At 51.1% G+C, this 16,608-nt stretch overlaps 1 protein-coding gene across 1 annotated transcript; it reads left to right on the forward strand.

Annotated features, from left to right (window-relative positions):
- Window positions 1–2,119: 2,119 nt before the first annotated feature.
- LOC144735754 (cystatin-B-like) lies at window positions 2,120–8,921 on the forward strand. Its single transcript, XM_078618255.1, has 3 exons — window positions 2,120–2,609; window positions 6,557–6,658; window positions 7,690–8,921. Exons 1-3 carry the CDS (start codon window positions 2,544–2,546, stop codon window positions 7,819–7,821), a joined length of 300 nt encoding a protein of 99 aa, XP_078474381.1. The 5' UTR covers window positions 2,120–2,543; the 3' UTR covers window positions 7,822–8,921.
- Window positions 8,922–16,608: the final 7,687 nt, after the last annotated feature.

Here is a 16,608-nt window from a genome sequence, read left to right on the forward strand (position 1 = left end):
TCAATTTTATAACTCGGTGAGCTTTTACCCTTGTTGAACAAAAAATCATTCGCTCACCGCATGAATGTTGTGAAATTCCTTTCGTGTGGGCGTCTTGCGGATTGCGCAGCGATGTGATTCATGCAGTTTGCATGAATCACATCGCTAAATTAAAGCGCTCATTATCCTAATTTCAGAACAAATCTAACGCTAATCTCGCCCAACGTTGCCCATTAACGAACGTTGCCCATACCCTGACACACTGCAGAGGCTTCGTTCGCAACAGCATCATCAGCAGTGACATCTACACAATAGTCCAGATGTCTTGTGACTCACAATCTTCTCGCAGATATCCATTCGGGGCAGGGCAGAACGCTACAACAACAAACATATTCATTTCTATTCTTGGTTCTTTCGGTAAAGTCACGTAGAAGGGAAATAATAAAATAATATAAATATAAAACAATAAAAATTCTCACGACGTTTCGACTGCAACACAAGCAATCATCATCAGGTGTGAAATCCACAGAAAGAAAAATTGAAAAAAGTGGCGGTTTATCAAAATATTAATTTCTGTTTTAAATTAAGCTTACTTTTTTGTTAACAAATCAAGTTACGTTTTCTAGAATAAAATGGGGGTTCGTTTATAAGACATCTGAACCACCGTGGAGTTGTTCCTGCCGATGAAGCCGTTTATGAGAAGCGACCTGGCCATGAAGTGGCTCATCAGGTGCAAATGTTTAGCAGCAGCCAAATACTCGAAACGCGTGATGTTGATTCTAAATGTGGAGGGGGAAGAGATAATCGTCTGCAGCGTCATCGGCAAACATCTGCAGAATTATCAGCAGCATCAACAGGATCATGGTTATCAGCAGCAGCATCTGCATTGTCTTTATGAACTATGCTGCTGCTGGTGATGCTGCTTGCTGATGAAAGTGAAGATGTGAGTGGGTGGGTCAGCGGTGGGTGAGGGGTGGGTGAGCGGTGGGTGTGGGGTGGGTGTGGGGTGGGTGAGTGGGTGGCTGAGGGGTGGCTGAGCGGTGGGTGAGGGGTGGGTGTGGGGTGGGTGAGCGGTGGGTGAGCGGTGGTGCAGCGGTTAGCGCTACGCTGCGCTACGAACCCGGCGTCCCGAGTTCGATTCCCGCTCACGGCCAACACCGAGTGACGATTATCTGAACCGGTCATGGGCCTCCCCTAGGTGTTAACATCGCCACTGGGGAGACAAAGCCGACCGGGCGTGGTCGCTGGCCACCCACCCCCTCGTGTGCCGTTCCGGCCTTCATAGGTGCTCGCTAACAGCACTTGCCCCGACAGCCTTCTAGAGCCTATCATGGGGAACCTTTGTCTTTGTATCTCTCGTGCACAGGGACAGCTGCCACGGCTGTCGCAGCAGCAATCGTCGCCACCCCAAACTGACCCAAGCTTGGCATGGACCCTCCTCTCAAAGAGTTAATGGGGACCTCGAATGAATGAGAAAATGAATGAATGAACGAAACTGGCGTCAGCTGATTCCTACAATGATGAGTCAGCAGTCACGCGCGCGACGGTCACGTGACCCGCTCACGCGGCCGCCGCCGTCGCTCCTCCCACCAGCAGGCGAGGGAGGGGGGAGGGGACTAAGCGCGCTCCTGGTCACGTGAACCACAAAGACAAAGTTCCCCCGGGGTGCCGTGTAGCCTTCACAGAGTCGCTGGGGCAAGTGCTCTTAGTGGCTGTGGAGGCCGCAGGGCTGGGTCAGGGTTCTTGCTTCTTGGCAGGGCCCTAGGCCAGGGCCGTGTTGTTCAATAGGCCCGGGCACTGTGCCCAGGGCCTGTAACTCGTTTTAAGGGCTGAGTCGACCTAGGCGAGGCCCCAGGACCGGTTCGGATAATTCGTCGAGGGCAGCGGCTGCGTTGCTTCTGCAAGCGAAGCTGATGGCTCCGTGGGCTGGGCCTGGGTCAAATTGATTGCAAGTTTAGTTTTGTGTTTTTATATATTTTGTTTAGGCGATTTGTTTACCTTTCCTATACATTACACCCCTATCGCGTTTTTGGTATTTTTTGTTCTTGTAGCTTTTTGAACCCCTACCCTACCGGACAAAAAGAGCTTTGTAGCTCATCGGATTCCTCCAGCATAAACGTTCTGACCTGTACCCCCCCTCCCCTTCTACCGGACATCTGTGAAAATAACAAAAAGAGAGAGAGAGCGTTGTAGCTTTTCGGATTCCTCCAGTAATATCTACGTATGAAAGAGATGTAAAAAACCGCAGATTCTGAGCTTTACGAAGCGCGTTAACCGCTGCGCCACCGCTCCCCCCACGCGAGACCACGGCGGCTGCCAAGAGGAGGAGGAGCCAAGAGGAGGAGGAGGAGCCAAGGGGAGGGGGAGGAGCCAAAGGGAGGAGGAGCCAAGAGGAGGGGGAGGACCCAAGAGGAGGGGGAGGAGTCGGGGTGATGAAGTTAGCGACCGCGGCCTCGGATCGACGTCAGACTCGTGAGGTTTGATCCGACGACGCTTCCTCTTCCGCTCCTGCGTCTTCTTCTTGTTCCGCCTTTCTCGCTCGAGTCGTTCCCCGAGCAGCCAAGATGCTGTGTGGAGGAACTCAAAAGGTGCAGACGGCCACAGCGGACATCCAAAAGATCGCTGACGAGGTGAGTAGGAGGAGGAGGAGGGTTCAACCCCCAGCGCTGCGCTCATCGCCACGGCCCCGCGTCCTGACATCTGTCACGGCCTCACGTTGTCACAAAGACAAAGATGACCCCTCCACCCTCTCCACCTCGTCAAGTCCTCCCCGGCCGCCTTTGTCTCTCTAGTGGCGACGTTGACGCCACAGCAGCAGCAGGTTCACCACTCAGGCATTCGAGGTGAGGGCCCAAGCCGCAACTCAGGGACTCGTTCTTGGTGGCCGCTGTGGTCCGTGGCCGTGGAGGTCGTGGGCCGGAGTCGAACTCGGGTCGCCTGGGATCGTGGGGCCGGTCCTGTCGCTAGAGATCGATCCATAGACGGCGGCTCCGTCATCGAGGGGCATTACGGGCCAACACAGAGCACAACAAACACGCGTCTAACAACAACAACAACACTTTGTGGCCGTTAAAGGGTGGGAGAATTTGCGACGTTTCGAGCCCGTGGCCCTTATTCATGCCACGTAAATGGGTCGGAGAGATGAGTGGGTTAAGAGTTGGAGACTTTGACAGCACGGAGGCCCGATGATAATGACACGTTTACGATTGTTTTATAGTTTAACACGTGCACTTGCGCGACCGATATCCACAATACAGGTTCGTTTTGGGCGAGGTCGTCGTACTCGGATTGTAAATGTTGTGGCTCTTAGCTCTCTACTAGTAACGAATTGGCTTGTTCTGTTTACGTGACAATCCTTACTAAATTTAGATTTAAAGCTTTCGTGACTGCAGGGATTCATCTTCTTGGTTCTTTCGGTAAAGTCACGTAGAATGGAAGTAATAAAATAATAATAAAACGTCGTGAGAATTATTTTATTATGTTTTATTTGTTTTATTTTATTATTTCCATTCTACGTGACTTTACCGAAATAACCAAGAAGATGAATCCTTACTAAGTGGCTGTGTCGGGTTTAACGACGCATATTTACGCGATCTAACCGATTCAAACCCTGTACTATGAATGTGTTTTGTATAATTACACAATAGTGCCACCAGGCAAGGCATAGGGCGAACGAGGAAGTGAAAGTCGCGATGACCGCATCAGTGCCCACTTGTGTCCGCAAGCTAGGGGTCATCGCTTGTTTTCTAAAGGAGTTATAATAATTGCTAATCTAATGTTGTCTTTCGGAGGCCCTAACACAGGTGCTTAAATGCCCACGACACTTCGTAGTCCATTATTAATTGGGGTCAACTTTATATTCATCATAAAGGTTTTATTCAAATGTTTAGTACAAATTGTAAATGTTGTGGATTTGCTCTCCAACACACCGGTGGGCTGAAATAGTAAACTAATTGGCACGCGTTGTTGACGTGACAAACATTACTGGCTGTGTCGGGTGGTGGAGGGTTACGACACATTTATACTCATATTCTTGGTTCTTTCGGTAAAGTCACGTAGAGGGAAATAATAAAATAATATAAATATAAAACAATAAAAACTCTCACGACGTTTCGACTGCAACACAAGCAATCATCAGGTGTGAAATCCACAGCAATAAAATGTTCTTGCTGTGGATTTCACACCAAAACGTGAGAATTTTTATTGTTGTATATTAATATTGTTTTATTATTTCCCTTCTACGTGACTTTACCGAAAGAACCAAGAATATGAATCCCTGCAGTCACGAAAGCTTTAAATCAAGACACATTTATACTTACGCGATCTAATCCAAAAAACCTTTATTATGAATATTGGTCGCGAAAGCGTACGTGTTGACTTTATATGATATACAGTACTGTATATATTTAATTTTGCGTTGCCTATGACCGAATGTCACCCAGAATTCATCACATTTCCCAACTCAATTAGGGTTTGAGCCTCAATAGACAATATGATAAATAGCAGGATGGACAATGGCAAAAGACCTGTAACGTGTAAGTTTGTATTCAATTCCATGGTGGGGCTATTGTGTTTATTTTCAGGGAATGAGATGGTTTATAAAATAACGTTTAATTGCTTACGCAGGAAAGTCACGCTGAGAGTCAGTCGTAGGAGCCTGCTTCAAGAGGGCCCTGCATTGGTTTTTATTTAAGGATATAAGTTTTTTCAGAAAGTTAATGGTGAGTGTTTATACGCGTGGGAGGAAGCAGGAGCACACACAACGTGCGAGGGGGCAACACTCTATCCCGTAAAGATGACCCAGGGTGTGGCACCTCGACACCTACGGGGAAGGGGAAGTTTCGCAACATTTGTGCAATTCACCAACCTCATAACGAGGGGTACAACGTTTGGGGTGAATTATAATGTCTTTCATCACTTGTTCAAACTTGATCTTGGCCATTATACAACTGGTTTTTCGTGTGGCTTAGAAGGGTTCATACATTTTTAAAAAACTCTTAATTCTTACACTTCATCTACGAGCGGTTGGTGAAACCACAGCCTTGCGGTTATTTCACGTGGCTCGCTGCCACATGAGGTCTGGGGCTTTGGAACGGCCCACAAACAATACTCTTCAATCCCTGCAACAACAAAACATCACCTTCGCAGCGCCCATCAGATACTGGGATATGAGTGGAGGAATCCGTTCCGCCTTGGCAACAGCACTTCCACTTCTTGCTTCATCGCAAATGTAATCGTTTTTAACCATTGCGTGAATTGGTTCCAATTTGTTGCAAAACATTTTTTTTGAAAGTTGAAAACAAATTTTTTTTTTATTAAACTCACTACTTTTAACACAATTTTTTTCCCCATTGTGGCCATTTAACGGTACTCTCTCAGAAAATAACCCATCACTTCTTCTTGGTTCTTTCGGTAAAGTCACGTAACTTTACCGAAAGAACCAAGAAGATGAATCCCTGCAGTCACAGAATGCTTTAAATCAAAACCCATCACTTGCTTTTTGTTACTATTTTTCATGGCTTGCATTTCAACACGATTTGGATGCATTGTTTTATATGAGTAGGACCATATGTGTTCCGTGGCTTTACACAATACATAGTTGCCAAAGTAGGAAACAGAGGTGGTCTCTGATGTGGTTTATTAAAAAATCTGAATTTAAAAGCCAACGACCGATAAAAGCCCTCCTATGTTTATCCAAAACATCCAAGGCAGTTCGGGGGTCAGCTACCACCGCCGAGACCCTGGGGTCAAATCCTGGTTTCAGCCGCCTGTCATTAAACTGGCATCTCTGGTGTAGTTCGTTGATGGTCTCAACCCAGGTCACCATTGATTGACTGCATACACAAAAAACAACAATAATACATGCGTTTTTTGTCATAAAATTTGCACAAATTCCACTTTTGAGAATTAAAATGTTTTACTCTCCACCGGTGTGCTGAAGTAGCAACTAATTGGCACGTTTTGTTTACGTGACAAACCTTTACTAATCGACTGTGTCGGGACGGTGGTGGGTTTAACGACATTTATATTTACCCAAACATAACCTCTGTTATAGAATAGCCAAAAAATTTGGCTTGCTGCCGTGCAGCGAATTCCCCGACACAGCAAGGCTCACACCCTCACGGCGGATCTTCGTCGAGCGTGGAGAAGAGGCAATGGAAGAGATCTCGGGCTGTGGATCCGTCATATCTTGCCAGAGGCTGTGCGCCAACATGAGGCTGCTTTGTGTGCGAGAGAGAAGGCGTCATGTGTCTTGAGACACTACCGGTTCTCGTGATGCCGATGAAGCACGGCTGGAATCTAAATTTGAAAGAGACGGTGATATTCGTTAAACATTATTGAGCAAAAAGAAGACTAACATTCAGCCGGGTACAACAAGCGAGCTTGGGACGGGACGCACCCATGGAAAGTGGTCATAAATTAACTTCTGCGTAAATCCGTTAATGCGAAACTTGCCCCGGTTTCAACATCGAAATCGAGTGCAAGATTCGCAATTCCGGCCACAAAACAAAACGCCTACTTTTTAAAGTCGTGAAACGCATTCGTGAGAAAGTGGTTTGTTATCGCCACCCCGCAGATGAAGTCCCACGCGGAAGAGAAGACAGGCAAGAAGTTCAGCACCTTCGAGGCGAAGACCTTCACCACGCAGGTGGTGGCAGGGACCAATTACTTCATCAAGGTGAGATGGGGCATGCAGCCGCCCCCTGCCCACAGCGTCGCGCGGAACGACATCGCGATTGGCACAAACCACCGGTCCTTGTGCTTGGTTCATCTCGGTCGGGTCGTGCCTGTCTTGGCTGGGGCAGTGGCGTAGCAATCTGGCGTGGGTAACGGGTGGGGAGGGTGGCACCAGATGCCATCTCTCTTTCCCGGTCTGCAGGAGGTCGTGGGTTCAATCCCGACACTGACACCCGCTGTATATTTGGAGTTTGCGGTGTCTATCTCCCAGTGGTCGCGTAGATTTTTTATGGGTCCTCCGGTTTTTCCCTCCACATTGAGAGTGTGGAGAATGTGTTTTAAATTTCGACGTGATGATGAGCCAATTTGTTGAGCTATCATTTGTGGTAGCCAGGCCGCTTCTGAAAAAAGATTTATATAGATCAGTGGGCCTTAACCTGGTAAAATAAAAATATTTTTTTTTCTATAGAGCGCGAAATCGCACAATCCGAGCCCGCACAAAGCGAAGGAAGCCTGTGTTTGCCCAATGGGCGGAGGGTAACAAACACGTTCCTTCGGAGTGGGCAGGTAGGAACTTGGTTGGACGGCGCATTCGTGCGATCCGTGTCACGCGGCACAAGCTGTGTGGGGCGGTGCGTCATGTGGTGCTGAGCCCGCCCGAAGCATTCTATGAAATACAAATCGAGGGCGTGGCTATGCACGACAGACAGACAAATAATCCCTGGTGGGCAGTGTGGAACTGTTGTTCCTACCTGTATAACAACCGAACTGAACACGTCAAAGTTGCTTAGTTTAATTCCCATCGTGCCCAACAACGCTCGTCATGACCTGACGACGCACCCGAGAGCTGTGCAGCGCACCTGCGAACACCTGCGAACACCTGCGAACACATGCGAACACATGCGAACACCTGCGAACACCTGCGAACACCTGCGAACACCTGCGCCATGCTGGAATGACATCGCCTTCGCCTCGTTTTGTGAACCCCGTGCTCTTCCCTTGCCGCCCTCCCGCCACCGCGCCCTCCCCAAGGTCCACGTGGGGAACGAGGAGTACATTCACCTGCGCGTGCACGAGCCTCTGCCGCACACGAACGCGAAGCGCAGCCTGCACAGCGTGGAGCACCCCAAGAAGCTGAGCGACGAGCTGAAGCACTTCGGCTGAGCCGGAATCGCCAGTGGCCACGCGTGCGCGTGCGCGTGCTTGCGCGTACGTGTGTCCGCTCGCTCGCCAGAGCAGAGCACGCAAAATGCGTTACAACCGACCGCTCAGTTACTTCCACCACCACCACCACGACTCTTGCGATTGTGTAAATGACGGCCCATTCCCCATTGTTAATGCACGGTGTGATCGACGTTCATTTGTGCTGGCCTCGGTTTATTTGTTGCGTCGTGATGCCGTGACAACAGGGAAGCAGGGCAACGCTGTGGGTTTCCGCCGGATAGGCTCAATCTTTTTTGGATTTTCCGAGAAGACAAACTTAACAATTTGGACCAAAATCCTAGTCTGCTATTTTCTTCCATGCACCGCCGTCTTTGCGTTTGCGAAATTGACTTTTCCTGCTCGCTGCGAATTGACAGATTTGGAGAAGTCGATTGGCAGAATTCATCCGAATGTCCGCGTATAGAAATGCATTGTGGAAAATTACGGGTAAAAATGATACGTAGAACTCGAGGTATAAAAGTACGATGAAAAATAAGAATAGGTTTAATACCCCTTTTGACAATAAAACAAGAGGTATTAAGATGTTCAAATACCAAATAGACACCTTTTGCAAGGGACAAAGTCTACAATTAACCACACATGTGGCAAAACATGAATCGAACATGCTCTGATAATATACGCATTGTCTTTTAAACTGATTGGCCTACACCAGAAGACAGCCTTCTTTATGGCCGTGTCTCACCGCCGGTGTTAACGCAGAGAACGCCGAAAGGCGAACGGTGCAGAGGCAATGCGAGTGTCGGAGCATTTATAGCTCGGGTAGAGCAGTTTTTACTAAAAAGGTCCCAACACGTTTGAGCAGAACGATGCAAATAAAACATTTCTTGTAGGAGAGCAGGCCTGGTGGTGAATGACGCGGTCTATAAATGGTCTTGCGTGTTTAAGGGAAAAACTCGCGGGCCGAAACTGTAGTAAACGTTGATTTTGTACGAGAGATGTATTAATTTGTGATCTTCTGAAGTACAATCCTGGTGTGTTCGGCTGCGGATCGTGGGTGTGGGTTTAGCTGATTGATCAATAAATGGCTTTAAAAAAAAAAAGCAACACCTGGTTTGTGACTTGGTGAGTGATGGTGAGTGGGTGGCGAGGTGAGTGCTGGGTGAGAGATGGGCGAGTGGGTGGTAAGGTGGGCGGAGTGATGGGTGAGATGGAACCCGCTCATCCCGCAAACAATATCTAGAATAATCAGGAGGGGGCGGCATTGCTGCAGGAGTAGTGCAGTGAAATTGAAAGTCATGAATGGCATTTCAGGCCCCTGAAAAACGCCCTGCATGAGTCAGTGCGAAACTGGCCTATGATCTAATCACCCGACATATGTCCAATGTCGTTAGGTTAGGCCGGTTTGATCCAGGATAGTTAGCTGCGCTTCTGGGGCCGTCTGGAACGCTCTTCCGATATTAGGAAGCCACTGGGCTATGCACTTTTAAATCTCGATCGAAAAGTAATTTTTGAGAACTTCTGTCGGCGTTTGGTTTGGTGTCCTTCCCCAGCACCTCCGATGAGCATGGTTGGCTACGTACGGTGCGAAAGAAGTTCAACAACATACACCGTGCCTGCCAGGTTTTTTTGTGGTGTACTGCACTCTACCCCCCCCCCCCTGTTCACCAACACGAAGTATGGTCAAATAACCCCCACGATCCACATGGAATTAGGGAGGCTCTCATCTAAAACCCACAACATCCTGGGTGTGGGTTTAGCTGATCAATAAATGGCGTGATAAAAAACTGGTTCTGACGGGGTGAGTGGGTGACCAAGGTGAGTGCTGGGTGAGTGGGTGGCATGGTGAGTGTTGGGTGAGTGGGTGGCATGGTGATTGTTGGGTTAGTGGGTGGCATGGTGAGTGTTGGGTAAGTGGGTGGCATGGTGAGTGGGTGGCATGGTGAGTGCTGGGTGAGCGATTTGTTTTATTGATCAACAAACGGCATTGAACAGCCCGTTCTGTTGACTGCATCTGCGTCTCAAGTTTATGTTAAAGTTACCGCGTCCGCACACCGGAGTTCGGTGTTAGTGCACCGTCGGATTGTGACTGCAGACTCACGTTTACAGACACCGAGTGCAGATCGCGCAATCGACAGATTTGCGAGCCCAGCCTACAATTTACACCCTGATCCGCGTCGCAGAGGGCAGGACTGCAATTGATGCTCGTTCATGTGAATTATAAATCCACGTCAAATTACCACGCCATAACTAAATGACCGAAGGGCGGGTTCGGATTTGTAATAATAAATTGCTGTGCAGTTTTTTTCCCTCCCCTTTACATACCGTGTCAACCCATACGGGTTTACCCCGTATTCTTGTTACAGGGATATTGAGTTTTCAGGTCCGTACGGCGTACAGCCGTTTCAATGCGGGCAACGCTGTTTTGCCTATTTGTTTGTGTTTCTCCCTTGCGATGGGACTTCGTAGGATGAACGTTGAGATTTATAGGGGGTGACCAATAAGGTCTGTAACGAGGTAGGGCACTGATAAGGCGTTGACAGGGATGCCTTCGTGCGGCGGGCGTAGATTTATCTCCGAAAAAAATGCGCACAAAGCGAAACCGCACGGGGAGGCAGCGGCGCCTCCGACCAGCGAGTCAAGCACTCACGTGGTGCCGTCTGCCACGTGCGATCTCGGATAGCCGCGTGTGAGCTGACCTCGCTATATTATACTGGTAGGAACCTCCTGGTCACACCAGCCCACAGGGGATTATTGTCTCCGTCCGTCGTGCAGGGAGGGGCTGGGTGGGGATAGGAGGGTGGGGAGGGGCTGGGTGGGGAGGGTAGGGCTGGGTGGGGGGTGGGAGGGGTAGGGCTGGGTGGTGAGGGGCTGGCCACCCCGTGGTGCCCTTATAAAACTCAACGTTTAACCTACTCACGCCGGCTTGTGCCCGCCCTCACAGTCGGCCATATTTGCGGAATACACCACGCCGCCGTTAACCCTGGCCATTGACCGAGCAACCCAACGTTCCTACCAGCTCCCTCCGCAGCAAAACCCTCGCTCCCTCAAACTCACCGCTCAAAACTCACTCACCAAAACTCACCAGATAAACCATCACCGGCCACTCACCACCTTTAAACTCACCGCTCAAAACTCACTCACCAAAACTCCCCAGCCAAACCTCGCCAGCCTAGATGGCTACAAATTCCACGCGCCGTTCAATAAGCACATTACGCACAGCGAGTTTGTTTTCTTTACAAACCATCCTCTGTACACTGCGGGCCCAAACGTCGTCGGGTTTACATCGTCGGCGCTGGCGGTCCCCACTCATCTCCCCCCCCCCTACCCCACCGTTGCCCTCGGTGCTCGTGTGAATCCAGGACTGCGTCCACGTGAGCGTGCCCCAGGACACGGGCCGGCCACGTGATGTCGTCTCCGTGCAGGGACTCAAGCCCAACAGGCCGCCCTCCCATCCCGTCGAGTTCTTCTTCTGAAACCGGAGCCGCGCGGGACGCCAACGTTTTAACTTCCCGTTGAGCGAAATGGGCGAAGGAGATATTGGTGAACGAAGCGTTGTTGTTGCCGTTTCCATTTTATTTCGCTGTCAACGGCGTCTCTGATTGGACGATAACTCTCACGCTTGACGATGACTTCGACTGACCGCCAAACACCGGGGCGGCGATTCACGGTGATGGGGACGCAAAACAACAGGCAGAGTCTGCGTGGAGACGCAGACGGAGAACGTTGCGTGAGGTTTCAAGCTTCAAGTTTTATTTATTAGGTATAGCCCTGTGAGCCATTCGGCTCTTGAATCGGGTGCAACCGCAACAAACAAAAAAACAAAAAACATGAACAAGAAAACATCTTAAAGTGACTATGTGCAAACAGAAAATCCAAGAAAAGACAGCAAAATATTGCAGAAAAATATGGAACGCTTCACGAATTTGCGTGTCATCGTTAGAGACCACGGTGCACAGAGGAAGACCCCAACCCACGGCAACTGGCTGCATGTGAAAGGTAACTGTGTCTATTTAGCTGATTGGATGGCTTGATAATGATTGTGTGGGGAGGCAGGGAGGGGTAATTGATAACAGTGGACTCAATCTTGGGCTGCTTTTCGTGGACTGCATGCAAAGGATGACCACGTTTATTCCCACAGGCTAGAATTTGACTCGCATTGCACGGGCGGTCTTTGACTGCGCTCAGACGATGACTCGGGTAATCGAACGCACTGCCACGCAATTCACACCGGCGAGACGCGCGGAGCGGTCACTGCTGATGGCGATTGTTTTCAATAAATCTGCAACGCTGTTGCGTGTGTAAGAACGCGTTTGCGGGGTTTAACCTCCCAATAGATTTGTCTTCACAGCCCTCTGCTGCCTGCACAACTCCCGGCGTCTGCACCGTGGTCACACCCATCCAGGCCCTCTCCAGGCCCACGCGTGCTTAGCTTGCTGGAGGATTGTGTGTGGGGGTTGGGTGTTGGGTGGGAGGGGGGAGAATAGGGTTGCCACCTCTTGTACAAAAATTCGGGACATATGATGGTCAGAGGCGAGCTGCATCTGAAAAATAGCCGCGCGAAAGGGGTGAAACCACACGTCGACATTTTTACACAACTGCCAAAATATGTTTTCGTTTGCCTTGTTGTCAAGCGGGTAAAAATATACAGATGTTATATTTATTTTCCCAGGACTAGCAGCTACCTCCTCCTCATCCTCCACATAAGAATGGACAGTCGTGGAGGAAAACCGGGACACGTGGCATTTCTTGGGAAAGAGAGACACTCCACACCCTGGGGCAACGTGGAGGGACGTGCTTTAGCTGGCGGTGTGGTGAGCGGCAGTGGAGCCGTTAGCGAAGTGCGCTACGAACCCGGCGAACCAGGTTTGATTCCCGCTCACGGCCACCACCAGTGACGATTTTATTGAAACCAGTCCCGAGCCTCTCCTAGGTCGACTCAAGCTGAAACGAGTACCTGGTGCGATGTGTAAACATCGCCACTGAGGGAGACAAAGGCAGCCTGGCGTGATGTTGGCCACCCACCCCCTCGTGTGCCGTGCCGGCCTTTCATTGGTGGTGCTACTCGCTAACAGCACTTGCCCCTACAGCCTGTCAAGGCTATACCGGGGGAAAACGTTGTGTTTGTGTGCAGATGAGATTTAAAAAAAAAATCCCAGATTTCATTAAGCTCTTTCCCTGGCCACCCTCTCATGGACAACGCACGATCATCTGTCTAGGGGGGGTTTTGGCGTTGAGGCCCCGTGCCCCTCACCCCTTCAACGCCACGCGTCCTCTTCGCCTGTGACCTTCTCGCGCGAAGAGCAACAGCGGGGAGCAAGGAGGCCACAGCGCGCATGAAGATCGCTCGGGGCGGGGTGGGGGGGGGCAATTGGCAAACTTTGCGCGCGCGCGCACCGCAAGAATGTGGTGGGGATCGGCGCAGTGGATGGAATCCGTGAGCGATAATCTGCGGTCGCTGATGAATTTGCAAACCGACACCCCACGCACGGCACCAGCGGGAGGGGTGGGGAGGGAGTGGTGCCCCGAAATTGTCAAGCTGTTTAAGGTAGGAAAGCCCAGCGTCCCCTGGAGTAGGTGGACAATTAAAGATAAGCCACAGTTATTGCAATGCGGTGCGATTTTGGCCACGTAAACAAAGCTAAGGACCGGCATGCAGTGAACCCACAGGATAAATATTATAAAAGCGCCAACGCCGCGCACGATATATGTGAGCGGAGAGACATTTCCCATCCAGCAGTGGAGAGAATGGGTGGCTGATGTCGGTATGGAGACGGATCCGTGTGGCCGAGTGGGGCTCGCAGTCTGCAGGCACGGTGCGTCGGTGTCACTCTGAATGAGTGCGTATGTGTCGTGTTGTAAATAAAGGCGGACGACTTCTTGTCTTATTTCCGGGCCACTTTATTACAGTCTCTTTTATAACACTTGCTTAGTTCTTATGCCGAGGATCCGTCCTCCGTCGCTCGTTGTCTCCCTCACTCGCCGCGTCCCTATCCTACCCCTCTCGGCTGCCGTGTCTCGCTGTCTCAGCGGGTTGATACCACTGGTCGCCCCGGGGGTCAAGCGTGCCGACGAACGGACTGTGCTTGCTCCTAGCAACCCTATCCTAGCCTACCCAGGTCCACACCGGACCACTCTCGCCCAAGACGACTCCAACCAGCTTGGCGGGTCCGGCTTCAGCTTCTCTCGTCTTCTGTCTTCATCATACTGACCCTTGGGCTCGTATTGACCGTCTTATATATCCCTCGCGACCCCTTCCAGAACATTCTCCATGAGATCCCTCTCTGATTGGCAGATGCCGGTCTTTTTGAATTTCGGTCTGCCTCCCCCCTTATTTACCCCAACGGTCATCCTGACCCCGACAGCTCTCGACGTTCCCACGATGACGCTCACCAAGCACCGCTTCTGGCTGCCGAGCGCGGACATGCAGCCGCTATCGAGTATGCCGCGTTGAACCACTACATCTGTACGACCAAGACCAGCTCCCGTCATAGCAATGGGGAATATACGCCTGTGACAGCTAACAGAAATGAGCGCGTAACAATAATTGCAATGTCCTTTGTCAATCCACTGCTGGATGAAGGCCTACCCATGGCACGGTAGTCATTTGACCATACTTCACCAGGCTGGTCACCGTGGCTTGGTGAAGATTAAGGGGGCGATTGGGACCCTGGGCCGGTTAAGGTATCACTCGCCACACCACTGATACAAGGGCGGCGTGTTGCGGGAATTGAACTCAAGCGAAAATAGCTCGCCGGTGAGAGAACCACGGAAATACAACACCACCCATCTTCGTGACAATGCTTTCTCATTGTTCCCCAACACTCACACAAAAACGATAAAGAAGATAGCCGGCTGGCTACTACCCAAGCGAGGAGTGTAAGCGTCATGACACCTAATGATACGCATTTCACAAGTAGTACTAATCGCATATCTGCATTTCCCATACATATGCTAAATTCCTCTTGATATGCAAATGCTTTTGTCAAGGCGCTCTTCCCCCTCCATCCCAGCTTAAATAGACGCTCCAAGCCTGGGGTGTGTCATTCAGACTCTGTCTTCTCGACAGACCTGTTCTCCACCTGAGGACGGCTGCTTGCGTTGTTGCCGAAACGTCGTGAGAATTATTTTATTATGTTTTATTTTTATTATTTTATTCTTTCCATTCTACGTGACTTTACCGAAAGAACCAAGAAGACGTAATGACACCGACGACTCTCTACTGGGAGCCTCTTCGTTATGGACACAGCAACAACACAAGGCCCAGGCTTCCTAATTAGCTCATGAAGCTCGCGCCTTCTCCACTCGAAAATCCCCCTCCTCCTCCTCGTGTTCTCCGCCCCTTTAATCCTTCTCCAGCCCCCTTTCTCGAACTTTCCACCACCCCCCTCGCTGTTTGTTTCACCACAGCCAACCCCCGTCTCCTCCTCCAACTTCGCTTCTGGGATCCGACTTCCGTTTTCCGCTTTTTGCCCCCCCCCCCCCCCCGTTTCAATCTTTTCTCCAATTTTGAAAACCCCGCTTCGCCTCCCGACCAATTGTCGCGGATGACGCCAAAAGGCACAAAACTCAAAGACAATGCACCATCAGAGTATGAGAGCTCGGGGTAAGCATTTACACCATTGGAACCTCATTTGGTCCAACACCATGTGAGACTAGGCTCTAAGAAAAGCTGTCTCGGGTGTGGACCAATCAATTTCAAGGACAGTGCATACATGATCAGAGTTGTGTTTTTTGTTTTTATTTCCGACCGCAGGTATTGTGGTCAATGCAAACATGACTCCTTGTAAAAAAAAGGTGTCAGTTTTGTTGCCAGATAAAAGGGGGAAAAAACAATTATCATGTGTCTGTATCGTTCCACGTTCTGCCACGAGGCGTGTGTGGTGGTTAACGCAGACCTGATGTCTTGCCGCAAAAGGTGTTTGAACATCTTAACACAACTTCCGTTTAATTGCCAGAAAGGGTGTTCATTTAAATGGTATTCTTATCGTGTCGTAGCCGAGCTCCACTTGGTAGTATGTAAATCACGCGGCGATGCTGCTGCTTCTGCTGCGTTGGCAGCGGTGCACAAGCAAAGTCCAACTCTAACAACCCATCTTGCTCGGCGGGAATATCACGTGAATATTTAGTCCGAGCATAGACGGTCATCCAACGTCTCACGCAATTCAATAATTACAGCCACGGGAAGGGGGAGCGGTGGGGAAGGAGGGGGGGGCGGTGGGGAAGGGGGGGTGGGGAAGGGGGGTGTGGAAGGGGGGCGGTGGGGAAGGGGGGGTGGGGAAGGGGGGGGAGGGGGGAGCGGTGGGGAAGAAGGGGGGGGCGGTGGGGAAGGGGGGGTGGGGAAGGGGGGTGTGGAAGGGGGGCGGTGGGGAAGGGGGGTGTGGAAGGGGGGCGGTGGGGAAGGGGGGGGGAGGGGGGGGCGGTGGGGAAGGGGGGTGTGGAAGGGGGGCGGTGGGGAAGGGGGGGGGAGGGGGGCGGTGGGGAAGGGGGGGGGCGGGGGGGGGCGGTGGGGAAGGGGGGGGGAGAAGGGGGGGGGAAGGGGGGGGAAGAAAGGAGGGAAGGAGGGGGGGGAAGGAGGGGGGGCGATGGAGGAGGGGGGGGGAAGAAGGGGGGGGAAGAAGGGGGCGGTGGGGAAGGGGGGGGGGAAGAAGGGGGGGGAAAGGGGGGGGGGAAGGGGGGGGAAGAAAGGGGGGGGGAAGGGGGGGGGAGTGATGGAGGGGGGTGGGTGTTGTGGATCCTTTGCTACCTCAGCAGCGTGCGGCGTGAGTCGTCTGGAGAAGGCGGTGGACG

Source organism: Lampetra planeri, chromosome 57, assembly GCF_965212315.1.
Source record: "Lampetra planeri chromosome 57, kcLamPlan1.2.h2, whole genome shotgun sequence".
NCBI classification, from domain to species: domain Eukaryota; kingdom Metazoa; phylum Chordata; class Hyperoartia; order Petromyzontiformes; family Petromyzontidae; genus Lampetra; species Lampetra planeri.